General features: G+C 44.8%; 1 protein-coding gene across 11 annotated transcripts in view; it reads left to right on the top strand.

The window, feature by feature from the left end:
• The window catches only part of ZNF280D (zinc finger protein 280D), an 896,727-nt gene that overhangs the window by 113,042 nt on the left and 756,669 nt on the right, over window positions 1-27,016 (top strand). For 9 of the 11 annotated variants that reach the window (XM_085644120.1, XM_085644117.1, XM_085644119.1 and 6 more), the window contains 2 exons: window positions 14,875-14,940; window positions 15,051-15,415. In XM_085644120.1, coding sequence (XP_085500246.1) covers window positions 14,875-14,940; window positions 15,051-15,415 — 431 coding nt within the window. The remainder of the gene's footprint in view (window positions 1-14,874; window positions 14,941-15,050; window positions 15,416-27,016) is intronic. The other 2 variants (XM_085644123.1, XM_085644124.1) reach the window with 1 other exon arrangement.

Below are 27,016 nucleotides of genomic sequence, written 5' to 3' on the forward strand. Positions count from 1 at the left end.
CTGTATCAACGACAGTCTAGGTTGGAGGCAGAAATGGTCAAGTAGATAAAGCCTTCAACCTCCCAGGAAGTCAGGCGATGGGAATAAAACAGACGGGACCTAGTCATTGGCAGTGTTGTGGAGGGACAATCCTATAATTCAAATATAGGATATGCAAAAAATAACATGCACAAATTTACCCACCTCACCTAGGTTGCTTAAATAGTGTTGCCTTCTTGTCCTTCACTGGTTGTTCCCTTCTATCTTTGCAAATTATCACTTGCCAAAGTGAAATTAATTAGTATTTTGCTCGTATATCTGTTTGTAAATGAAAAATGATCATTACTAACATGAGGACACCATTTGGTTCTAAGATGCTGTCGGCATCACCACAGCACCACGGATATGTGTTGCCTTGACACTTTTTAAAACCCTCTTAAATACAATTAAATAGAGTTGAAACAAATCAATAATGATCATACGTCCTAATTGACCCAACAGTCCGTATCACTGATAATTATGCACAACGCTAATATCCCAATCTTTATCTAACGCATCAAATCCTTCATTCCTTACTCCAAAAGAAGTCCACTCGGTTTACTTTGTGATGATCAAAAAGTACCACCTTTTTACATCATTTCTGTGTGCTCCTTAACCCCATGATACCGGAATCTAACAGAAATAATATTGATAATATAAAAGACCTTATTTTTATAGACATTCTAATCCAAACATATAATGCTTCTCCAGCTCTTGTCATGATCTTTACTAACTTGATAAGTGCGAGTAATAGAGAGAATAGGAAGACCGGTCTAGATACGACCCTGATGTTTGTCTGCCTATTTATATGGCATTCAGAATGTCCGCCAAGTTGTTCCCACTCTCACACCTAGGAAATCAGAGTTTACTACCTGGTTTATCCAAAATTTTAAACTAAACATCCTGTTCAAGTTCTAATCCTATTGCATGATGCAAAGAACTGGAAATGTGTTAAATTCATTCAGTTATTTAAATATTTAAAACTGAGTGAAACTTTATAATATCTGCCTAGAAGTAAGGAATGTTTTCTTCGAAGGTCATTCGTCAATAAAAAATAATTAACTAAAGAAACCATGATCATATTATTTCCTTCCCAGGATCGAACACCCACTTGTCTGACTGGAAACCTCCACTGATAAAGCTGCACCACTGTTGTGATAACCGAGTGACCAGTAACTTTTCTTATGTTGAAAAACTCCAAACCAAAATCATAATGCAAATAATCTTGTCCTAAACATTGTTCTTCGAAACTATCCAAATTAGTAATCGTTTCTCTAGTTCACTCCTTTTATTGCCTGAGTATACATCTGAATGGAGCTGTGAACCTCTTTATGGTAGCCACAAATTTAATCCCTTCCCCCTACCATACTGTCAAATTTCACTTCTAATCGAATGCAATACTAATGACAGTACTTGACTCAATTCTAAAAGGAAATTCTTCATAGTCAGTTTATCACAATTTTCTGGACCATTCAAGTAAGGCACACGCCTAAATGCAAACCAAACATTATTTCTCTAATTGGTCACATGAAAACCTGAGCAATAACAATCAAACTCAAGACCTCTTGATAATGACATTGGCATTAATCTCCTACTCCACCGTATTGACTCATTTTGCTCTTGATGAAATCCCAATACTAATGGACCTACAAGTTAGTAATGTTCCAGCTTAGATAGTCATATAAAAATTGATAGTTATCTTGCCCATATCTAATCAACAGACTCATAATAGATAAACACATGTATAACCAGGACCACAGCATAGGTTGAGGTGTTTTTCACATAATTGGGGATCTACCGCATTTGCAGCGTAATCCATCAGCAGATTTTAATAAACAATTGTTTATAGCTCAAACGGTTCAAAGTTATTAAAAACTCACCGTCACGTGCCGCAGCGCAGTGGAAGACCCTTTCCAAATTCTCACTGGTTGCATTTGTTGTTTATTGCTATGTTTGGATGTTAAGCTGGTACTAATTCAGTGCAACCTTTGTCCGGACAGTTTTAAGAAGTTTAAAAATGACAAAATAATGGAGTAATACTATCTGAAAATGTGCCGCATTACACATAATTTGGCTTTTCTTGGTGCATAATTTAGCCAGCCCTGCCTCATAATTGGTCCCTCCCCTGCTGCATTATTCCAGTGGCCCTGTTTATAACCAACATGGAATTTAAGCCACACCAGTGCAATTGTACCCGACCTGAAACTTCAGCATTGGCGGATCACGGCTCAACATATAAAGTAACTGTTTTAAATTGCTGCAATACATACTTTTACTTTTTAATCGCCGCATAACTTAATTTCTTTGTGGGGTCTGTGTTGGGTGGATGGGAGTTCTTTATTTTCCTTCTGGCCGTGATCCTCCTATCTGCCACCGCTTTCTTGGCTGTTAGTGCGGAGAGGGTGCCGGCGCTCTAAAGGAAATTTTGTTCTTGTACTTCCTGCTTGGTCGTACTGCACCGCCATCTTGGTTGTTGGCGGTCTAGTTCTTTTTGCGCACGTGGTTAACTCATTCTACACCTACTCAAGGCACATGGCAGCGCGTATGCGTGCAGCTGCCACACCGAAGTCTGAGTCTGGATGACGCCAAGGATGCTGTTGCTTCTGAGGTCAGTTTGGCCATGGTAAGGACCTACTCACATGCCCTACCCTGGACTTGCAGAATCGAGACTCAAAATCGACTTGTCAGTCTACACTGGATGTTTACAATAACAAAGTCAAGCACTGTCTTAACTTCCACTCTAACACCTGCACTGGTCCTGTGATCCCTTCTTCCTCGTCTTTGTGAGACTTGCACCTGGATGTAGTCACCAGTCATGGACCCCACAGCAAGTTACGGTTATGTGCACCCTGCTCAACTACTGGTCCCTCATTAGACACAAGAGGGAAATTCTGGCGTTCGCCTGGACTGTCTTTTCATAACAGAAACATGGGCTACATAGGACTCTGGCCCTAACCAGGTGGAAGCTATCCCACCAGGTTATACCATCACTACATTGGACTGCTAGGGTTGCATGGGAGCTGGGTTAGCAGTTACTGTATGGGATGGATTCAGATGTAATTTGGACTCTGTGGCCTTGGGCAAAAAGAGGCTGCCTTTGTTAGTCTTACAATCTCAGTCAGTGATGTTTTTTTTTGGCCTTATGGTATACCATCCATCTGTCTAAAGGGCCAACTTTATTGAGATCTGGGGCCTGGTTGTCGAACCATTCCTAGTAAATACTCCTATTACCCTTCTGGGTAACGTTAATTTCCATCTTAATGACCCTTTATGTAAGGACTCCTCCTCCTTCCTTGAACTCCTGTCTAACCTGGGGCTTTCCCTGTGAGTGTGTGTGCCTACCTATACTTCAGTAAAAGACATTCAATTGATGGACTGAATGCAGAACAAATCAATACAGTTACCCTCAGTCAAGAGATCTGGGTTAAATCCATCATTCCTTTGCTCACCATGCCACCCAACTTAGACCTGTCCATATGCAAATCAGTCTTGACCCTGTGCCTCATGGGAACAGTCAAGCCCGAACTGCCAAGCCAGGTCCTCCCTGGACCGAATTAGGCCTCCTAGGACCGTTTTTGGGGTTTCACCCCTCATCAACCAGGATAGCTTGAATCCAATGGCAGAGTGAGCCCAGGACCTGCGTACTTAGATGAGCTGTTAAAGCTTCTCCATGAGGTGGGGAGTTTAGAATCTAGTATGCTGTGAAGCACTCAGTAACGTGAATGTCCAGTACTCTACTTGGAGAAAAGAAAAATATTTTATTAAGAGGTAAGTAAATTTGGCACTTTTTGGACTAGAGAACTCGCCCAAACATTATCAAAGCATCCTCTGAAGAAGCCAATGTACGATCTCTCCAAGCACTTTCATTCTAAATAGCCTTTATCAAAAATAGCAATTTTAAATGGATCTGTGCTATAAAAGATCTTTTATAGCACAGAATGTACACAAGGAGGTTTTAGAGCACTATGCAACCAGAGTAGACACAGAAGGCTTGCAGTGCAGGGATGGACAGGGTGGAAGTGCCACATGGCATAAACAAATTGCATTGGTCAAATAACCAATGCTAGGAAAGCACAGTAGGACATTAAACATTGAGGAGTAAAACAAAAATCATCAGCTATTGGTTTGAACCCTCACATCATAAATTTACATAGTGACACAGGACTGAGTGCAGCAGGTTAGCATTGTGCTGATTAATCAGGTTAGGTAGTGAGTGTAATTGGTTTTCTGACTTGTTGGTGAAAAACCGCAAACCAACCATGCAAGTCTTTAAACATCATATCCTAAATCGACAGTGGAAAAATAAAAACCTAGTCTTACTAGATATGGGTAGGAAAAGTGTAACTTGTGAATGTATATTGCATAACGAGGTAGGTGTAGCTTATATGGCTATTACTACTTTGAGGGATAGTAAGCATTCCTAGAGCAAGGAAGTAAATACAGGAGATTGGTAAACATCAGGAGTATGTTTCATTTTAATATATAATGTTCAGATTTCATTTGGTGAAGGTAAGTTAATATTACTCCTCTTAAAAGGAAAATGTAAAGAATATAGTCCTATGTAATCGTATACACAGCAGATTACTAAACCTGAAATTTGATACTTCAGCTTTAGGTAGCCAGCAGCTCCAGCACTCCGTGCCCAGTCTTGTTAGGTGCTTTACTTTACTTTTTTTTTTTTTTTAGACAGAAACAGTTCCTGATATTGTATATAATACACTCCTGTTACTGCCACGGAGGTGAAAGGTTTGTTTGACTTCAGTAAAGGTTTGCATTGTGACACAATAGAATTACAGGCAAGTAACTTAACGGTCTTATGCACTGAATGAATGCACTAGAAAGGAAGGGGATGGTGGGACCAGAAACTAGCACACGTTATCTAGACTGTTTCCTGAGGAAAATTTGACATACTTGGAGTATACTGGGCAGTTTGAATCCTAACATTATCTGGTAATTGTGTAAACAGACCTCCAGGTTGTGATAAATCTCAGAAATGGGAACAATTTTTTACTAAAGTTTCAATGGCACCTCTTCACTGTGTTTAGTGGGTCTTAGATTTCGAGGTTTCGAAGGCAGAGTTATTTTAGCCTTTTGTTAACAACAATTTAGTTGGACAGTAGACATTTGAATAAGGGTAGTTCACAATATTTGTTTAATTGCAATTGTCTGATTTTTATTTTCCTTTACCAAAAAAAAATAATCTCTCTATCCTGGAGAGGTTTGGGTTGGAAAACAATGGGCAAGTAGATTTCTCGCATTGATCAGACACCTTTGATAAAAACAAAAAGTAGGTTTTTGTGACCACCCTTTGCGAGTGGGGAAATTATGTAATGATTCTGGGAGCAGAGACCTTCTCTCACTAGACCTGCATGTGTGTAAGGGATTGCTATCAGTAAGGCTGTCATCTAAGATGATGTAGAAATGTTGTATGAATGGTTCAGAAGAAGAGTCAATGACTTTTCATCTGACTATTATCTAATTACCCTGGGCGAGATGCTCTCCTAATTTGGAAGGCTTTAATACTCTACGCAGCACCTTTGGTCACAGGAAACATCGAAAAAGAACCCTAGGAAGGGCTTTTTCTATATATTGCAATCGTAGCAAGATGAGGCATTATAGATCAGCACTGCAGATCGGACCTAGCCACATAGAGGAGATGCAGCAGAACCGCTCCTTCCACCTATTTAGAATTGGAATGCATATCAGTGCGCCACATGCAGAGGCTTCTTAATTTACAGATGTGATGCCCTATTGAAAGGGTGCATTGTCTTTTGCAAAATCTTCATACACCATGGATGTATTGGGGAACCATGCCATCAAACTCAAAGATGGTAGTTTAGGGCAAAAGATTTCACGGAGTTTGGAGGGGACATTCAATATGCATATAACCCTATGAGAGGTCTCTGTTTTGGAATTATTAGGGTCATTCTGTCCTTGGAGTACAAAGGTTCATTATCACTTACCTAATTAATGGGATAAGTAGAAAAGCTTATACAACTGTTCCTGACTCGCTAGCCAAAAGGACATGTTTCATAGTCCATGGAAAGGTTTTCTCATTTGTGTTTGTTCTTTGGGCTACTTAAATGATTTTTTGCCAGTTTCTTCACCTAAGCAAGAAAGGTAAGTATTTTAGTGTGGAAAAATGGATGTAGCTTCTCTCAACCAGCACTAAGTATTCTTGTTGGCATAAAAAGGTTCAACATTGTACTTTTGTGATGTGCAAGCTGCTCAATAATTTCATGGATTTGCCAATTTTTCAAACTTGTATGCAGGAATCTTAATTTTTGATCTGGCTATACACTTAGCAGAATGCACATATTCAAGTTTAATCCTTGGACATGATTCACTCTAGCAAAAGGGTCACAATACAAACTACCAACTTTTGGAGGTATAAACCCTCTATCCCTGATGATTGTAGTACGTACTTCCATTCTTATCTTGTAAGTTGAGCATTTTGGATGTCCAACGCCCTTCTGTTGGTTATACTAAATTATATGTGCCGATTTTTATGAATGGGGAAACTGCTTTTCTGGGTTGCAATCTAGTACTAGTATCTGTCAAACATCCGTATGCGTCAGCTGTTGGTGAGGAAGTTGGCCTAGGGTATGCTTTCAGACCATCTGGACCTCCTAAATTCCAACAGAGTTGATCCCTAAAGAGGATGACTATGAAAATCTGAGATGCCTGCCATTACTTTGAAACCCCCTTTGAAGGGTGAAACCAGACCCCATCTGCAGACAATACCTTTGTTGTGTGAATGCAATGTGGGAAGTGTTTGTTTTTATTATCCTGACAGTGGCACACGAAGTTGAAGGGTGAATGCTGCTGGGAATGGAGTGGAGAAGCAACCTGCTGAACTTGGTACGTCATGGTAATAGCAGATTCACACACTTGAGGTGAGGTGGGAGAGTGGGTTGAGACTGAGGTGGCTTTTTATTTACTGAGTGCATTGTGTGCTAGTGGTGGAGGTGGCTAAAAATGCTAATGGAAAAAAAGCAGAAAAGAGGTTAATGTTCTTTTCCCATGTGTCAAAAACCTTCAGTGAGCCCCAGGGCTAATAGACCGAATGCTGGCACCAGCTGCCTTTGCATGGCATGGGCAATGCAACTGAAAATGTTATCTTCAGAGATTTACTAAAGCGTTTGAGCGTGTGATGATGGACTTAAAAGTTCATATAACAAGGATTGAACTTGGTGAGTTAGTTGGAGCATCAAGTCAGCACAGTAGAGTCTGGGCTGAAGGGATGGCCTTCGAATCGCAGAACTGTGTGCCTGGGCGGTGTGGTTACCACCGTATCACATGTTGGTAGAAGAATCTTGGCTGTTGACGTTGTGCAGTTGGCAGTAAGAAAGTAAGCTCTTGGCGGAACTGGCATGCCCCGTACAACGTGATTGAAAATAGCCTGCTGTCTAATGGTGTTGAAGCACCCCTCTGGTTGCCTACACAATGGAAGATAGTACACATTGTTCCTAGCTCAGTGCTGTTAGAGACCTCTTAGAAGTCCAGAGGTAGTGTCTACAAATTGGGAACCCTTTGCCCCCTTCTTTCTCAAATATAAAGTTTTATGTGAACCTATTGATCTACTTTCTTTTGTGGCTACTAGTTTACTTTGATGCTATGCCCCTTAAGTGTCTAAGTTGTATACTTTTATGTCTCATGTCTATCCCACTCTTGCTTTCCTTGCAGTAACTGTGAACTGATTTTTAGCCTAGAAATGGTGATGTTCAAAACAAATTGTTTTCTAATCTTCTGTTCAGAGTTTATGCCTGGGGTTTGCTATGTTATGTATATTGAAACACAAGTTTGTTTTGTTTCTAATACAGTATGACTGAATTGTAACAAAAAAAATATTCAATCGTAAAGACGGAACGCTTTTTATCTTTATAGGGCATTGCTTCCCAAGTTTATAATTCCATGACAGCATCAATTGAATCCTTATCTCCTTATGAAATCTTGAAAACCACCAAAACTGCTGCTCTATAGGCTAAATGACATTGCTTGTCGGAGATCCAATTGATAAGGACTTGGAGCTAACTAATTTATTTTAAAGATTATTTTGTTCTTTTCTGTTTTGTTTCAGTTGTTAACCTCACTTACTGTATGCATTGTAACTCTGTATGTACTTCATGAATGACCAAATTTAAATCAACCTCAGCCTATGTAAACATTGTATTCAATTCGATGTTAAATACTGTTCCATTTTTAGTTAGGCCTGCATCACGTTAAATAAAACTGCTAATAAACACATTATAAAAACATTTCTGCATCTCAGTACACAGAAAGTATATGTTTTTAACTTAAAACCTTTGCTCTCTTCAAAAGACTTGCCAGTAATTTTCCTAATATGACGGTCTCTGCCAACTGCCTTGCATTTATCAGGCCATTTTGTACAGACCAATAAATGCACGCCAGCATTAGGAGAGAATTCATACTTATGATGGATATGTCTTCCTGCATATTTCTTATCTCCTAAATCCATTACGACACTGTACTGAATCGAGAAACTTGTAGTAGCTCTCCTGCGTCAGCAGGTGTAGTTTTGGTAACCACTTTAATCCGTGCATCCCTAGTCCCGAAGTCACAAAGCCGTTTAAGAACACACCTGCTGCAGTAACTTAAGGTCCTTTTTTCACAACAATATATCTAGATCCTTTTTTAAAAGACATTTTTGAACATCTCGCCTGACTCGGTGGCAAAGGCAGCCGTATATGTTCTTATTACATTCAGATGAAATTTACTTTCTCAGCCTTCCTCAAAGTTTGGTTAGGCATCCCCAACTGGTGCAAAATGCCGCAGCCAGGCTTATTTTTGAAGATACCAAGGCATAAACGATCTGAAACAGGCAGTTAGTTATAGATTCCTTACAGTAGAATTTCCCCCCAGGATCAGACTGCATCTGGAGAATGTTTCTTAGCATTACTCCTGCGCGTCGATAAGTGGAGTCGGTCGACTTCCCGTCCGTCGTCTGCGTTGTGGTCGCCAGGATGATGTCACTATGCCTACTTGGACGTCACCCGTGCGCACTGACGTCAGTTCTTTCTTTTTCCACGCCAGCCTAGCACAGATCCGGAGAGAACTACATCTTTAGTGACTTTTGAACTAAACCTTTTTTGACGTTTTTCAGCTTCTTTTCGAGTCTTCGTCTCCTGGTGTATGAGGGATTTCCCATCGTCGGACCGGCTTCAAGCCTTGCGAGGCCTGTCACAGGCTGATGTCGATTGCAGACCCACACCACGAATGTCTTCGGTATCTGGAGGGTAACCATGACCCTAAGTCGAGCTCCGACTGCTGGGCAATGAATCCTAAGTCTTTACAGGAGCAGTCCGGAAAGCTCTTGGTTGCCCGGCGGTCGGCTCCACATCGCTCCCGGTCTCGTTCGAGGGTAAGGTCTCGAGACCAGTTGTGGAGCCCAAACTCCTCTTCCCATTCCAAGTCTTCAAAGTCCTTTGGTAAGTACAAGTACAAGAAAAATGCAAAGAAGCAACGGTGCTCTTCGCCTTCTCCCCTTCAATCGGCTGACGACACTCTTTATCTAGAGCATCGTCGTTCTAAGGCTCCGTCTCTGGTGTCTGATTCAGGGACGACCCGTGCCTCCTCCAGTTTCCGTGAGCCAGGTTCGCCCCCTACCCAACTTTGTACATTTTATGAAGCCCTCCACCGTATCTTTTGCAGCCAGGCTCCGCCGGCGCACCTTAGGTCCCTGCAAAGCCGGGCGAGGCCCTGGGCCTTTGATGCCGGCGGCTCCAGCCCCAACACCGGAGGGCCCCTGTGGATCCAGGCCTGGATCCGGGTTGGCACCGGTTCATCTTAATCGACCTTCCCCGGCAACTACTCCCCTGGCATTGGCCGAGCCCCCGGCGACGCCGCCCACCCGGCGACACCATCCCCATCTTCATCCCTGAGATGGAGCCGGACCGACGTCGATGCCAATGCCATAGGGTACTTTTGTATCCCTGTTCATCCCGGATGTTCCCTGTCGCACAGAGGGAAGTGGTGAGGACTGGGAGGGGTCATCATTACCCGTTGGCTCTTCAAGCTGGTCTGCCAGACTTTAGAGACGAGCTGGGTGATGCCAGTGGTCTGGACACTTCTCCAGACCTTGGCATGCTTTCTCCCCCTACCGTGGCTTTGGAGGAGGGAGAGTCCTACGCTGTGGTGGTGCGAAGGGCAGCCGAGGCCTTGGGCCTAGAGATCCCTTCAGTGGCGGTTAGGACTTACCTCTTGACAGAGTTGCTTCAGCCTGCGGCAACCTCCTCTGAACCCCTCCTGCCCTTCAACAAAGCCCTCTCTGACGTCCTTCTGGGCACCTGGTCCACACCCAGCACAGGGGCTCATGTAGAAAGGACGATTGCCCGCTGCCCAGTCCATGGCGACCCAGTTTTCCTCACCCAACACCCTTCCCCTGAGAGCTTGGTGGTCCAACCTCCTCTTACAAGGGCACATTCCCTTCTGCTCCCCCAGTCAGGAAATGCAAGAAGCAGGATCATCTTCGGAAGTGCATTTTCTCTTTCTTCAGCTTGTCACTACGGTCCGTGGATACCGCGTGCCTCTTGGGCCGATCCTCCCATACAATCTGGGATACGGTTTCGCAAGTGCTGCCTCAGTGCCCGGAGGAGACCTGGGCTGTTCTCAGCCAAGCAGTGGCAGATGGGAGAGACTCAACCAAATTCATGATTCCATGTGGACTGAATACCACCTACTCACTAGGCAGAACGATTGCCACGTCGGTAGCCCTTCGGCGCTACGCGTGGTGGAGAAGGTCTGGCAACCTTGCTGGACATGCCCTTTTGATGGCCGTCGCCTTTTTGGTGACTAGGCAGACTCTGCGCTGTAGCCCTTCAAGGATTCTTGAGCTATGGCCAGATCAATGGGGTCTCACTGCGTCTTCCCGTTCACCACAGTCTGCCTTTCGTGGCAACGGAAGGGGCACCCCACCACGTCTGGCCCAGTCTAGCCACCGGTTCACGCAAGCTGCCCAGCCACGGGTTGAACGTGGGACCCAGCGACCTCGCGGGCTAGTTCACCCTTTCCCCCCCCTTTCAGCAGCCTCCAAACCTTCCTAGTCCAAACTTTCAGGGCCACCAACGGCCAGTGGGTGGCAGGATCAGTCATCACCTCCCCACTGGCACAACATCACTTTGGACAAGTGGGTTTTGCAGATAGTCCAAAGGGGCTACTCCCTCTCCTTCGAGACTACCCCTACCTCCATGCCACCTATACTCCTCGCATGTCGGAGGATCATTTTGCCTTTCTCCATCAGGAAGTTGCAGCTCTCTTGGCCAAGGGAGCCATCGAGCAAGTCCCTGTGCCAGAGATAGGTGGTGGTTGCTACTCCCGCTACTTTCTGGTGCCCAAGAAGGACAAAGACCTACGTCCCATCTTGGATCTTAGGAACGTCAACCGCTTCCTCCAGAAGGAGAAGTTCAAAATGTTGACGCTCGCTCACGTCCTGACTGCCCTCGACCCTGGAGACTGGATGGTAGCGTTGGACTTGCGGGACACTTATTTTCACATCTCTGTCCTGCCGGACCACCGGTGTTACCTGTGGTTCACGGTAGGCCACAAGCATTTTCAGTTTACCAAGTTCCCCTTTGGCCTTACCAGCGCCCCTTGGGTGTTCACGAAAGTGTTGGTGGTGGTCGCAGCTCATCTGCGCAGATCAGGGGTTCCAGTCTTCCCCTATCTCGACTGGCTGTTGAAGGTGGGCTCGCCCCAGACTGTCGTCTCCCATCTCCAGACTTTTGCCGACCTCCTGCATTTGCTGGGGTTCTCCATCAACGTGCTGAAGTCACACCCGATTCCCTCTCAGAAGCTCCTCTTCATTGGAGCGGTTCTGGACACAACGTAGTTTCGGGTCTATCCTCCCGAGCAGCGAGTCTGGGATATTCGGGCTATGATTACGATCTTTCAGCCTCTTACCCCAGGTTTCGGTCAGGATGACCCTCCGGCCTGATGGCCTCCTGCATCCTACTGGTGGACCAATGCAGATGGCATATGCAGGCTCTGCAGTGGGACCTGAAGTTCCAGTGGGCACAACATCAGGGTCACCTGTCCGATTGCGTCCAGATCTCGGAGGGCACTGCACACCAATTGCAGTGGTGGCTAACGAACCAGGATTGGGTCGACAGCAGATCCCTCTCCCTTCCCCAACCAGAGTTCACAATGGTGACCGGCGCATCACTTCTGGTATGAGGCAGCCACATGGGGAATGCGGAGATCAAAGGCCTCTGTTCTCTGGCGGAGTCAGGGCTCCACATCAACTTTTGGAGCTTCGGGCGATTCATCTTGCACTCAAAGCATTCCTTCCCTCTGTCTGGGGAAGAGTAGTGCAGGTGTTCACGGACAACACCACCGACATGTTGTACTGCAACAAGCAAGCCCGGGGTGGGGTCGTGGACCCAATGTCAGGAGGCACTCCGCCTCTGGACATGGCTGGAACATCAGGGCATATCCCTGGTGGTTCAACATCTGGCAGGTTGCCTGAATGTCAGGGCGGACAAACTCAACCGCAGGTGCATGATGGATCACGAATGGCGTCTTCACTCTGAGGTCTCTTTCGACAGTGCAGAGAGCCTTGGTTGGATCTATTCGCCACCGAAGAGATCGTGCAATATCAACAATTCTGCGTGTTGGAACTTCCAAGGCGGCACTTGCTAGGCTGAAGATCAAGCGCGACCGGGCCCAAGTCATTCTTGTGGCTCCGGATTGGACACGAAGAGTCTGGTATCCTGAGCTGCTACACATGGTCTTCGAACCTCCCATCAGACTGCCTCTTCGGGAGGATCTTCTTTTGCAGCAGCAGGGGACGGTCTTCCACCTGAACCGTTCCAGCCTCCACCTCTTTGTGTGGAGATTGAGCGGCAGCAGTTGATGACGTTTGACCTGCCTCCCGAAGTCGGTGATGTTATCTTGGCCATCCAGGCGTACCTCCACTAAGACGGTATAGGTATATATGCAGATGGAACAAGTTTGTGACATGGTGCACAGCAAAGGCTGTGGATTCCCTTTCTGCCCCTATTTCTGAGGTTCTCTTGTACTTTCTTTCTTTGGCCCAGCAGAGCTCTACTCTGGGCACTCTAAAGGGCTACCGCTCGGCCATTTCCGCCTTCCCTAGGCTTCCTGAACAGCTTTCTCTTTTCAAGGCCCCTGTTGTAAATCGCTTCTTTAAGGGCATTACTCATCTTTTTCCTCCTGTTCCCTTCACAATGCCCCAGTGGGACTTGAATTTGGTTCTTAAATATCTATTGTGTGCTCCCTTTGAGCCGCTACATAACTGTCATCTTGGGCTTCTAACCTTAAACTGCTTTTCTGGTGGTCATCACGTCTGCTCGCAGGGTGAGTGAGCTCCAAGCACTTTCTTCTAAGCCTCCTTTTCTGACTGTTCATTCGGACAAGGTTGTCCTTCGAACTCGTCTATCCTTCCTTCCCAAAGTGGTTACTCCTTTGCAAATTGGACAGACCGTCACTTTGCCTACCTTTTTCCCTCACCCTTCTAAGGGGGGAGAGAGGCTCCACCGTCTGGATCCAAAACGTGCGCTTTAATTCTACCTGGATCGCACAAAACAATTCCAGGTGGATGACCAGCTCTTTGTTGGCTACGTGGGCGCTAGAAAAAGGTCGGGCTGTGCACAAACGGACCATTTCCAGATGGGTCATTTTGTGCATCAAAGCTTGCTATTCCTTGGCAAAGAAGCAACCTCCAGTGGGGTTGCGCGCCCATTCCACCAGGGCGATGCAGCTGCCACTGCTTTGTGCCGTGGAGTCCCCCTTAATGACATATGTCTGTCAGCTACGTGGGCATTGCTGCACACGTTCACAAGACACTACTGCCTGGACAGCCAAGTCCGGGACACTGCTTTTTTGGCTGTTCAATTCTCCAGGACTTCCTGGTGTGAACTTACTTCGCAGACCCACCTCTGGGGTTGGTATTGCTGGGGTATCTATTCTAAGGCAAGGAATCTATAACTAACTTTTTTCATTTAGATGAACAAGTTACTTACCTTCGGTAACGATATATCTGTAAGAAACATAGGTTAGTTATAGATTCCTTACCTCCTTACCCATCTTCCCCGTTCTGCGAACTGACTTCTAGTGTTAAAGACTTCCTTTCAGGACCCTAGTTTTGTACACCAGTGGTCAGTGTCCTGCATTGCTCTGCACGTCTGGTGTGGAAAGTTGTGTACAGAACTGACATCGGCGCGCGAGGGCGGCGTCTATGTAGCTACCGCGATATTATCCCGGCGACCACAACGCCAATGACTAACGCAGAGCCGACCGACGCCACCTTTCGACACGCAGGGGTACTGCTGACGAAAAACTTTCCGGATCCAGTCTGACTCCTGGGGGTAATTTTAAGGTATGGAATCTAAAACTAACCTATGTTTCTTACAAATACATCGTTACCGAAGGTAAGTAACTTGTTCATTGGCACCAAGATACCCTTCTGTGTTAATGTGTGCTTTAAAAATGTACATTATGTTAATCGCATTGGATACCTATTTCAAGTTGAGTCTGGCAAGGGAAACCACCAGAAAGATTTCCTGAGATGAGTAGATTTTTCTTTGGTGTGGTATTTCTCCATGTGGTGATGGAATCTGCAGCTATCTGGGGATGTAATTATTCAGTAAAGTTCCCCACCCCCTAAGTTGGATTGACTTAATCAGTTGTTCACGTTCCGTTGCTTAAGCCATCAGTTTATATCAACAGCACACTTGATTGAACCTGAACTCTGAACACCAACACTAGTGTTAAGCTTGGAAGATGGCTTTTTTGCTCAACAGTTCTTTGTAAGAATCTGTTGTAATGTTGGAATTATATTATATGCTTGTCTTCACTGTAAGCATAATTGTTTTTCAGATAATCTAAACAGAGTTAATCCTGGCTCTTCACCAATAGGAATGCAGAATGGTTCACCAGGCAGAGGTATAAACCATTGAAACAAAAATGTGCTACTTGTAATTGTGTTAAGTAAACAGCATACAATGTATTGCTTACAAGATCCTGTATTGAAATGTCTAATTTAAAATTAATAGGTGTGGTTACTACTTTCAAGTCTCCTAGTCCACAGTACAAGAATCTTCCCTCAGCTGGTACTATGGCTGTTGAGCCAGTTTATCAAGCTGCATCCAGACCTACGACAACCTCAGTAGTCCTCCAGCCAGTATCTAGGTCGAGTGCTTCTGGATCAACACATTCATCACAAAGACCTGTTCCTGGTAGTTTATCACCACAACAAACGTCTAGACCAATTTCTGGAGTGCTACAGCCAGCTAGTAGACCTGTAACCATTCCTGTAACATCTCAACCAATTTCAAGAAATGCAGGCATTCCAATAACTGCTCCACCAGGACCCAGACCAGTCGCTACAGTAACAGCACAGCCAGTGACTGCAAATCAGGTAACGTGTGGGCTCACATTTATCAAATATCTGGGTAAGACGTCATTTAGAATTATCGGCTCCCACATGTTGGTAAAATGTTTAGTTCTGCATGGTAAATTACCTATTGGAAAATGGTATTTTTCTGCTCACTTAGACTTACAGTAACAAGAAATCAAAATAGCAACATCTATAATAATTTTCAATCCATTATGCAGTTAATCAAACTATCTCCTACGGCCCTCAGTATAATATAAAGACAGGCTTATCTGAGTGATTACAACCCTTCATTTTCGATAGCTAACTACTCCAGAACGTCCTGTTATATTAGAGTATGAGACCATAAAGTGGCATTACCACATTTTGAGCATCTTCTTTGTGGGAAGCTTTTTTTACTCGTATGCCCTGGATATATAGTGTACTAATAACCTACTAGGAGTTTTAAATTCATTTTTCTCATATCTAAATCTGCTGATAGAAGTAAATATGGTGATATGCTTTTGACATTTTCCATAGTTAAACGTGTCCCTGATTAGAACTCTTGCAAATGCAATTCAGGTGATAAAATAGCATGAAGGTGAAGTATATTAATTAAAATCTATTAAAACTATTGACAAAGCTATTTGAAGAAAGGCTATGCACTTTCGGTTTTAAATTTGTTTAGGGTCTTTAATATTTGGTTCCTTGTTTTATAACTTATAACTTTCTCAAAACTATTTTTCTCTTCTAGTAAATCCTTCCCCTTTAAAAATATCTACATCTATTATTGATAAAACCTTATAGTATGCCACTAGGAATGCTATTCTATACTATGCAAGGTTTTTAGAATTCCTTTCCGATGGTAAACCTAGAAATATTAATGGCTAATATGAGAGATCTCAGAGGTGGTTAGAAAACTCTCCTCTACATAGTCCATTGAAGTTGTTTTGTGATAAATGGTCTTTTTCTATTTTGTATGTTTATGGGAAGCAACAAATGGTTGAGTATGTTTGTCTATTACCACTACTTTTAACTCTACAAGGCAGCCTTGGTACAGTATTAAATATAGAAATTAATTTTCTTTTTGTTGCTAATGCTTTGGATGAACCAGTATTTAGGAGGTTGCCAAATTGAACAATGCTTCTTTGTGATTTTATGGTATGATTCATGGAAATCATATTTCCTTTTGTGAATTGAATTGCATATATGTTTCCAACTGACAATGCATATCACACGGCTTGGCAAATGTCTCCTTTTTATCTAATTCAAGCGGATGAAAAGTTCTTCATCCCAAATTTTATTAGCTATTAAACTCCCAGTTGCAAAAGATATGTTACGGACAATAAATCCGTTTTAGGTCTGTAATCACTTTCTTAATTACTTTTCTGATGATCCTCTCAATTTCTTACAATACGTTGCATTGTATTTAGCTACATTACTATTTGATGATCCTTTCATGTTTTCTTACAATAATGTCTATTGTCTTCAAATAGCTAAAAAATGCAAAATATCTTGCTAGGCTGAAGAATATCATGAACTAGATGGTTAGGCTGTTACCCCATATTATATTCTTTAGTTTCCACATATTAACATGTTAAATGTATTTGTTTGCCACAAAATTGTGTTTATATATTGTCTTTTAACTAACTCTTGGAAAATACTGCAAGCTTGTGCTTCCTCGAAACATGTCTACCTTCATACGAGGAAGATCCCAGTGCTTTCTTCAATTTCTGCAGTTGGATGCACTTTTTAGTTAATTTTATTTTGGATTAATTTGCAAAGTGAATTTGTCTTGATGTTTGGACAATTGATTTATATAATACAATTCAGTGCTTGAAAAATTCAGCAACCTATGCTATACAAGGTCCTCTTAAAAAGACTTCTTATACTATCACTATCAAAACATGACAATACACTTTCTAACTGGCAGTCTTCAAATAAAGTTTATGCAAAAAAGAAAGACCACTTTCCAGCTCTCAACCTGCTTCTACCATTCTCTAGAAAAAATAGCCATCTTTGCTCCCACCTCTCCCAACTAACCCCAAACTACCCCACTGTTTACTGTGCAGGAAACCATAGGGCAGGAGAATGGAAGCATTTGAAGGCATAGTGCGAGTCAGACAAATCTTTATTCAAATTTATATACAAATTCATAAAAGATAAACATGGTCATGCAACTTAGCATCCTGTTGCCCGATTATGCCAATGGTTTTTGTCTGATTGCTCAGATTTGTGTTGTGCTGTTAACTCTGCACACGCCACATCTGGTTTTCTGTGTTTCTCATCAGCAGTCACATTTACATTTATATTTTAGCGGCTTGTCTGCTTTTAGACATCATGTAATCTGTTTTTCTGGTTATATACATAGCTAAATGAAAGATTTTATGCAGGTTCTGATGGACATTCTGTCATCAGGACAGAAGAGCAATAAGATTGAATCGGTTAACAACTTGCAAGAAGCCTTAACACAATATAGCAGGCATAAATGAAAAGATATTAAGATATTAGGGCACTGTTTGTCTGATCTTTGTAGAAGGGCAGAAGAGTGGTGCTAGTGGTACAAATCATGTCATTTCCAATGCTAGTATTTTGTGTTCCTTGGAGGTAGCAAATTTTAGATTGCGACAAGTCCAGTTTGTTCTGGATTCCGCACAGAGCTACTCCCTTCATTTTGTCATCCTACGATTTGGTGGGTAGCACTTTTTGTCTGGCCCTCATGTGGATGACTTTCAGTTAAATTCAATCACATTGACACAGCTAGTTGTGGGTGCCCTCTAACTGAAGCAACTGTCTACATTTTGTTGTGGAAAAACATGTCACTCAAGCAAACTTTTGACAGTCTGTCAGCCTTTGTATTCAGTTTTACACAAGAGTAATACAGGTAAGGTAAGTGCTCCAGCTGAACTGTATGTAGTAGTGGCTGCTCTACAGATTACAAACCATTTTTTCCTGCAATGCTCTAAGACGAGAGGTGCTGAAGGAAGGGAGACCTCTTCCACCAAGCACTGACTCTCCATACAAGTTCACAGACCACACCACACAACACTGGTCAGAGGAGGACTTCGGAGTTACCTTCCAGAGTGGGGTCAGCAGAAACTTATACCAGCGAGTTCTCTTCCAGGGGATCCTTATCAATAGTCATAAGCACTGAATATTCCCGCCCATGTGCGGGGACCCCGGAAATAATAAAATTATATATGTAAAAAACATACATATATACAGCTCTGTATATGTATAAACATATATCATTTTTCCCAAGCAAATGCAGCTCCCATAAAAGGCTAGGCAATGTAAATATACACATCCAATAACACACATATATATATATATATATAAAGGTATAACAATACACCTAAATCTCTTTTTTTTTTTTTTTTTTAATGAGGTAAACACTCATGAGAAAGCAAAAAATAAAGAGAACAAACTGTGGAAAAACACAGATGTACAACACATTGCCAGCCTGCAGGCTGCATTGCAATACAATACAATAGAGACTAAAAAGCCCTGTACAGGTAAAAACTGGCACCGTGCCTTTAAGGCAGCCCTGACTTCCATATCCCATCATGCCTCAGGGGTGACAGTTAGGTCAGTTGTTCTTTCCGGCTCCTTCAGTCAGGACCCTGGAATTCAGCTCTCTTCTTTTTTGACTCTTTAGTCAAGAATTATTACAACTTTAAGATTTTTTTGGACTTCTTCTTACAACTTCTGTGAGGAAGTCAGTATCCTGTGTTTTTCTGACTGATTTTTCAGCCGTTTTGTCAGAAAAATGCCTTCTTTATTTGTTCCATGCCCATCTTGTGGAAAAAAGAAGGCTGCGTCAGACACACATGAGGTGTGTATCATCTGTCTGCCGGACTCTCACTCTCCAGCAACATGTCGTCATTGTGAAGACCTTTCCAAAAGGACTTTAAAGGAGAGGGAGAGGATTAGGCTGTATGGCCTAGCAGAACGGTCGACGTCGAGGCAGTTGGTCCCTGTTTGCTCCCCATCGACGTCGGGCTCGGCGTCGAAGACTCCAGCGGCGGGATCGTCGCGGAGAGGTGAGGAGTCAAGGGGAAGTCATGCTGCAAAGAGAAAATCGTCGTCGACTTTAGATTCAGCGTCGAAGCGGATGCGTTCGACGTCGACGGCATCTAAAAGCTCGGCGTCGAGGTCTCGGCGCCACAGTTCAACGTCGAAAAAGCATCTGTCGACGTCAAGAGAAGATCGATCGACGTCTGCACAGAGATATCGTTCGTCGTCGAAAGAAAGACATCGTTCGACGTCGAGGTCGGCGAGACATCATTCGACGTCGCGAGAAGTACGTAGGCGATCTCCACAGTCAACGTCGAGACCAAGATCGCCGTCAAGATCAAGATCGCCGTCGAGGAAACATCGTTCGACGGCGAAGAGGCTTTCGACGTCGTCTGAGCATTCGACGTCGAGACAAAAGTCTCCGTCAGGAGTGACGTCGGGGCAGACGCCTCCGTCAGGGCCGACGTCGAGGCAGGAGCCTCCGTCGGAGTCGACGTCGAGGCAGAGGCCTCCGTCGGAGTCGACGTCGAGGCAGAGGCCTCCGTCGGAGTCGACGTCGAGGCAGGTGCCTCCGTCGGAGTCGACGTCGAGGCAGGTGCCTCCGTCGGAGTCGACGTCGAGGCAGGTGCCTCCGTCCTCACAGGTCTCCAAAGCTTTGGTGAGGTACATGAAGCCTCCGTCGAAGATAATCTCGACGTCGAGACAAGAAGCTCGGAGCCTCGAAGATTCGAGTCAAAGATCTCCGGTGATAGGCCTATCACCGTCGAGGCAGCCCTCTGTTGAGGGTACGCAGGAGGTGTCGCATATTCGCCTCACGATTCGACCAGTCTCAAGGCGAAAATCTCCTCATAGACTGATATATACGACTCCTGAGTCACCGCGTCTCATATCTATCTCGCCTTCAGGATCAGAGGGCTCAGGTTCAAGATCAGAATCACCAGAGCTTGTGCATCAATCTCCAGTACCTGCAAGAGAAAGTTCGCAGGAGGAGGACAATGCTGTACCTCAGAGTCCCGTAAGGGAGATGCCTCAGAACCCTGCTGTACCAGACGCAATAAAGGCATCGCTATCAAGAATAAGGGGCGTGGTATTCCCAGCGACACCGATCAGACCAAGATCTCGAGAAAGAGAATCCCGAAGTCACTCTCGAGCACCAAGAAGGCGATCCAGGTCTGCCTCCCTCAGAAGAGAGTCGACCAGATCAGAGAGAAGGCGCCGTAGGACCCCTTCTACCTCCCCTTCTTCCAGATCATCCAAAAGGGATTATTCACCGACACTCTCGGAGACGCCACCCTCTCGGGTATCTCCGGTAGATGATATTTCTACATTTCAAGAAGTGTTGTGTAGAGGAGCTACAAAATTAAATATCCCTATGCCGGTTCAGGAGACCACCGCATCCATAATTTTTGAAACTCTTCATGAACGCACGGTGACACGCCCGTTATTGCCACTAGTCCCCGGTTTGCTACAACCGGTAATGGATATCTTTCTCACGCCAGCAACCACCAAAACGGCGCCGGCGAGAATTCTAAAAAAGTACCGTCCAGCTCCGGAGGATCCGCTATTCCTTAAAACAGATCCTCCACCGGACTCTGTCATCACCGCCGCTGCCAGAAAGACGCATGCAGTAGCTGGATCTTCAACGGTGCCACCAGATAAGGACAGTAAAACGCAAGACTCCTGGGGGAGGAAAGTTTGCGGCTCAGCATCCTCAAGCTTGAAGGTGGCAAGTGCCTCGGCGCTTCTGGGGCGCTATGATAGGTCACTATGGGACTCTCTTCAGAGGTTCATTGAAAAAGTTCCTTCAGAGGACAGACGGGACTTTGAAGAGATTTTGCATGAGGGGAGTCTGGTTTCTAACCAGATCATAAGTGCAGCGGCGGATGGGGCAACACTGGCAGCGCATGAATATGCACATGGAGTCACAGCCAGAAGAACATCCTGGCTTAGATTGACGGCCTTGAAACCGGAAGCGCAGGCAAGAATTTTAAATCTGCCTTTCTCCGGTAGTTCTCTTTTTGGGTCCCATGCAGACGAGGAAATGGCCCGTATGAAAGCAGAGCTGGAGACCATGAAAGCAGTCGGGCTTGAAAAGAGGAAAGAGTTTCGACGCCGCAAGGGAAATGACAGGCGCAATTACCAACAGAGGGTTCAAACCCCTCATTGGCAAAAGAACCAGGACCAGCAAGGTCAAAAGAAACAGCAATACCAGTCCCGCAAGCCATCCAGGGGACGAGGTAACAACAGGCAGTCTAATGCTGGAAACAAAGCACCGGGGAAGCAATGAGAAACCGCTTCCTCCGATGCTGTCCACCGCTCCGGTGGGAGGAAGTGTTGCGCATCATCTTCCAGAGTGGCAGACAATCACAAAGGACAAGTGGGTACTCAATATACTGCGTCATGGGTACTCGCTTCGTTTCAGAAGTCACCCCCCATCTATTCCTCCTGTCAAGTCATCCCAGCATCTAAAGCAGCTCAGAGAAGAGGTAGCGACGCTACTACTCAAATCTGCAATAGAGAAAGTGCCCATAAACCAGAGAGGAAAGGGAGTTTACTCCAGATATTTTCTCATCCAAAAGAGGAGTGTGAAGGTGGAGTTCAGACCCATTTTAGACCTACGGATACTGAACAAGCACATAAGAAAGGAAAAATTTCGCATGCTGGCGCTCCACCAAATATATCCTCTTCTCCGGATGGGCGATTGGATGTGTTCACTGGACCTTCAGGATGCATATTTCCATATTCCCATCCTAAGGAATCATCGAAAATTTCTCAGGTTTGTGGTAGGCAACGCTCACTATCAGTTCAAAGTCCTCCCATTTGGCCTGAAGTCAGCTCCTCGAGTATTCACAAAATGCGTGGCAGTAGTAGCGGCTGCTCTGAGGCGCGCAGGAGTCTTCGTCTATCCCTACCTAGACGACTGGCTAATAAAGGGCTCATCACCACAGAATGTGCGGACACAGCTGTCGCTATGCCTGAACTTATGTCGCAGGTTGGGTCTCAGAGTGAATGTCAAAAAGTCCAATTTTTCACCAACGCAGAGGATCCACTACCTGGGTGCAACTATAGACTCCGTAGTAGGAAAAGTGTTTCCTTCGGAGGAAAGACAGTCATCCATTATGCTAAAAGGCAGACAGATTATGACCAGCAATCTGTCGTCGGCAAGGCAAATCTCATCTCTGCTAGGGGCCATGGCATCCTGCATCTTCCTAGTGCCCAATGCCAGGCTAAGGATGCGTCCTCTCCAGCAAGATCTCGAGGACAAATGGGATCAAAGGAACTCCCTGTGGGAAGAAAAGGTTTGCCTCTCCTCTGCAGCCAAACAGTCAATCAAGTGGTGGCTGAAGCCAAGGAATCTGCAAGTGGGGATTCCCTTCCATCAAGAGCCCCCAACTCAGACCTTAATCACCGACGCATCCCTTCAGGGATGGGGTGCGCATTTTGGGACTCTGCAAACTCAAGGTCGGTGGTCCAGCAGCGAGCAGTTGTACCACATCAACATGCTGGAGCTCAGGGCGGTCCACCTAGCCCTCAAAGCGTTCCTACCTGCGATAACGACGAGTACCATTCTAGTACAGACGGACAATACCACCACAATGTACTACCTGAACAAGCAGGGGGGTACTCGATCCAGAACGCTCTCGCTGGAAGCTCAGTCCCTGTGGCACTGGATCCTAGCAAGGAACATCTCATTGAAAGCGGTGCACCTACCAGGAGAACTCAACGTGCAAGCAGACTTGCTCAGTCGGCATTTTCAAGAGCCAGAGGACTGGGTAATCAACGACGAAGTGTTAGAAGACATCTTCGGGGAATGGGGGCGCCCGCAAGTGGACCTCTTCGCGGACGAGCAAAACACAAAATGCCGAGGCTTCGCCTCAAGATACCATCGACCAGGATCCCTAGGGAATGCCCTTTTGATCAATTGGTCAATGACATTTGTGTACGCTTTTCCGCCTCTCCCACTAATTCCCAAGGTGGTGACCAAGCTACAGAATTCATCTGCCAAGATGATACTCATAGCACCGGACTGGCCGAGGCAGTGGTGGTACACGGATCTCCTACACATGTCGATCCGCCCCCACAAGCGGCTGCCGTGCAGGCCGGACTTGTTATCCAAGATGCAGGGGAAGATTTACCATCCCAGCCTTCCCTCGCTGAGCTTAACAGCATGGCTCCTGAAGTCCTCCAGTATGGCCATCTGAACCTCCCTCAAGAGTGTATGTCCATACTGAAGGAAGCCAGGAGGCCTTCGACAAGACACTCCTACTTCTGTAAGTGGAAAAGATTTTATATATGGTGTGCTCAGCATCATTATGATCCCACTAAATGCCAGGAGGATGTAATTTTGCCCTATCTTCTACATTTAGCAAGGGCAGGGTTGAAATTTTCATCCATAAAGGTTCACCTAGCAGCCATAACAGCATACAGGCGTTCGCCTTCACAGCAGTCATTTTTTAAAGTGCAGGTAGTGAAGGATTTCTTGCAAGGGCTCAAGAAAGTCTATCCCCCTGTTAGACCTCCCTCTCCTTCCTGGGAGCTAAACTTGGTTCTGTCGAAGCTCATGGGTTCGCCTTTTGAGCCTATTCATAAGGCTACCCTACAGCACCTCACATGGAAGACAGCATTTTTAATAGCCATCACTTCAGCACGGAGGGTCAGTGAGATACAGGCCCTCTGTTCTAAAGAACCCTACACTGTTTTTCATCTAAATAGGGTGGTGATGAGAACTCACCCTTCGTTCCTACCCAAGGTGGTATCGGAGTTTCATGTAAACCAAGCCATCTCCTTACCAACCTTTTTTCCCAACCCCTCCTCTCCGGCAGAGAGGGCGTTGCATTCTCTAGATGTCAGAAGGGTCCTAAAATTCTACCTAGATAGGACTAAGAATATCAGGAAATCTGACCAATTGTTTGTGAACTATGGGATTGTCCGTATGGGCTTTGCTGCATCCAAACGTTCCATTGCTAGGTGGATTGTTTCTAGTATTACTTTGGCCTACCAACTGGCTCAGAAACCATTGGGGGCGCGCCCTAAAGCGCATTCGACAAGAGGAAAAGCGGCTACCGCGGCTTTTCTCAATAATGTCCCACTCTCCGAGATCTGCAAGGCAGCCACTTGGAGATCTGTCCACACTTTTACCAGGCATTATTGTCTGGATTCGGACACCAGAGCAGACACTCAAGTAGGACAAGCCTCCTTGAGGAATCTGTTCCAAACATAATCATTTTCATGATTCTTTTTCTCCATGGGTGATACAACCTTAGTTTCATTTGCCTGCTGGTGGAAGGGGAGCTTGCTACTCTATTCAGTGCTTATGACTATTGATGAGGATCCCCTGGAAGAGAAGGGTAAGTTACTTACCTGTAATCCTAGTTCTCTTCCAGGGGTATCCTCATCAAAGTCATAAGCAACCCACCCACCTCCCCAGGCAAATGAGAAGAGGTGTATTATTCATTATGGAAAGGATATATCTTTGTGTTTAGGACTACGGTCCCGCAAAGAACAACTGACCTAACTGTCACCCCTGAGGCATGATGGGATATGGAAGTCAGGGCTGCCTTAAAGGCACGGTGCCAGTTTTTACCTGTACAGGGCTTTTTAGTCTCTATGGTATTGTATTGCAATGCAGCCTGCAGGCTGGCAATGTGTTGTACATCTGTGTTTTTCCACAGTTTGTTCTCTTTATTTTTTGCTTTCTCATGAGTGTTTACCTCATTAAAAAAAAAAAAAAAAAAAGAGATTTAGGTGTATTGTTATACCTTTATATATATATATATATATGTGTGTTATTGGATGTGTATATTTACATTGCCTAGCCTTTTATGGGAGCTGCATTTGCTTGGGAAAAATGATATATGTTTATACATATACAGAGCTGTATATATGTATGTTTTTTACATATATAATTTTATTATTTCCGGGGTCCCCGCACATGGGCGGGAATATTCAGTGCTTATGACTTTGATGAGGATACCCCTGGAAGAGAACTAGGATTACAGGTAAGTAACTTACCCTTTTCTCCACCATTGTAGACTGATAATGTTTGAGGAATAATTCTTTTCCACTCAGTCACCTTCATGAGCTTCACAAAATCAACCGATTATGGGATAAAATACAATTGTTTTATCTGCTCAGGGGCTGTAGAGATTGTACATGTACATTAAAAACTAGCTTTGGAACACGTAGAGTTTTGTTTAGACTGAAAGATGAATAAATAGAAACTTTGGTTTATACATGAAAGAATGGAGAGTTTACAATTTAATTATATTTATCCATCAAATAGGTCAAATTGTAAATGTTAGTCACAGGAGTGCATTTAGCAAACCCTAGTAGCTGGATTTAAATGTCGGGTGGTTTTGCAAGGCTTTTTGTGAAACCTTTTTTGTATGGTATTACGTTTTTCACATATAGCCACTCTATTGCTGCTTCCACTGCTTTTTGATGCAGATGGGCTTGCATTTCTGTTAAGTTGTTAGGGCCATCAAAGATGCCCTTATGTCAAGGTAATTTCCACTTGATTAGGCCTGAGGTTGATGTAGGAAGTTGGAAGTCGGGTTTCTGTTGCAGTAACCCCCCACTTTTTGCCAGACGACTGATGCACTTTGACTCGATGTGCCCTGGGTCCTTGCCAATCAGGTACCCAGGGCCTGTGTTCTTTCCCAAAACTGTACCTTTGTAAAACCAATTGGAACCTCTCTGGCCACATAGAAGTCCCTTGTAAAAGGTACCATGGATACAAAGGACATTGTGACCAGGGAAGGCCTCTAAGGGCTGCAGCTCATATTTTGCCACACTTAGAGCTCCTGTACCTTAACATACACACACTGCCATTGCAGGCTGCATGTTTTAGTGCAGTGAAGAGTCTACATTGCAGACATACATATGTGCCATCCCTTCAACCCACTGCTTATGGTATAGGTAAGACATCCCTCTAGCTGGGTGTACTAAACCACTGATGAGGGACATTGTAAGTTCAGTAAAGCCATAAAGAGTATATGGTCTGGGAGGTTGTCATTACAACCTCCACAGCACCATAATGGCTTTACTGAATTTGTGGAAATTTTGTGTCAAACTACTCAGCATAATAAACTCACACTGATGCCAGTGTGGGATTTATTATACCATCCACTCAGATGGCATCTTGGAGATGCCCCCTGAAAAAGGACCAGCCTCTGATGGGTTCCTCGAATGGTAAACATCAGCCTGCCACCACGAGACTTGTTTCTGCACCCATGGGGTGGGAGTCTTCGATCCCTGACCCAGAAACAAACCCTTTCCTGGGCAGAGGAGGCCACACCTCCCCCAGGTCAGGAAGAGCCATTTATGGCAGAAGAGCTTCAAAGGCCTTGCCGCCTTTGTAGCGCGACTCCAAGCTTCTCCTGCTATCAGGAGCAGGCTCCCTTTGCCTGTCTAACTCCTTTTCGGCTGGAAGACAGGCCGGAAAAATGCGAACAGCCCAGAGGGTGTGCCCACCTCTGCCAACCCCCCTCAACCACCACCCAGGTGGGGCAGGCGAGGTGAAGCCCAGCATACGTCATACGTCATTATCGTCTAATCACTTAATGGCCGTTTGTATTGCAAACAAGCCGTGAGCTCCCCACTATGGAGCTTCTATTCCTAAAATGGCAG

The sequence above is a fragment of the Triturus cristatus genome, chromosome 3_1 (genome assembly GCF_964204655.1).
Source record: "Triturus cristatus chromosome 3_1, aTriCri1.1, whole genome shotgun sequence".
Classification (NCBI taxonomy): Eukaryota; Metazoa; Chordata; class Amphibia; order Caudata; family Salamandridae; genus Triturus; species Triturus cristatus.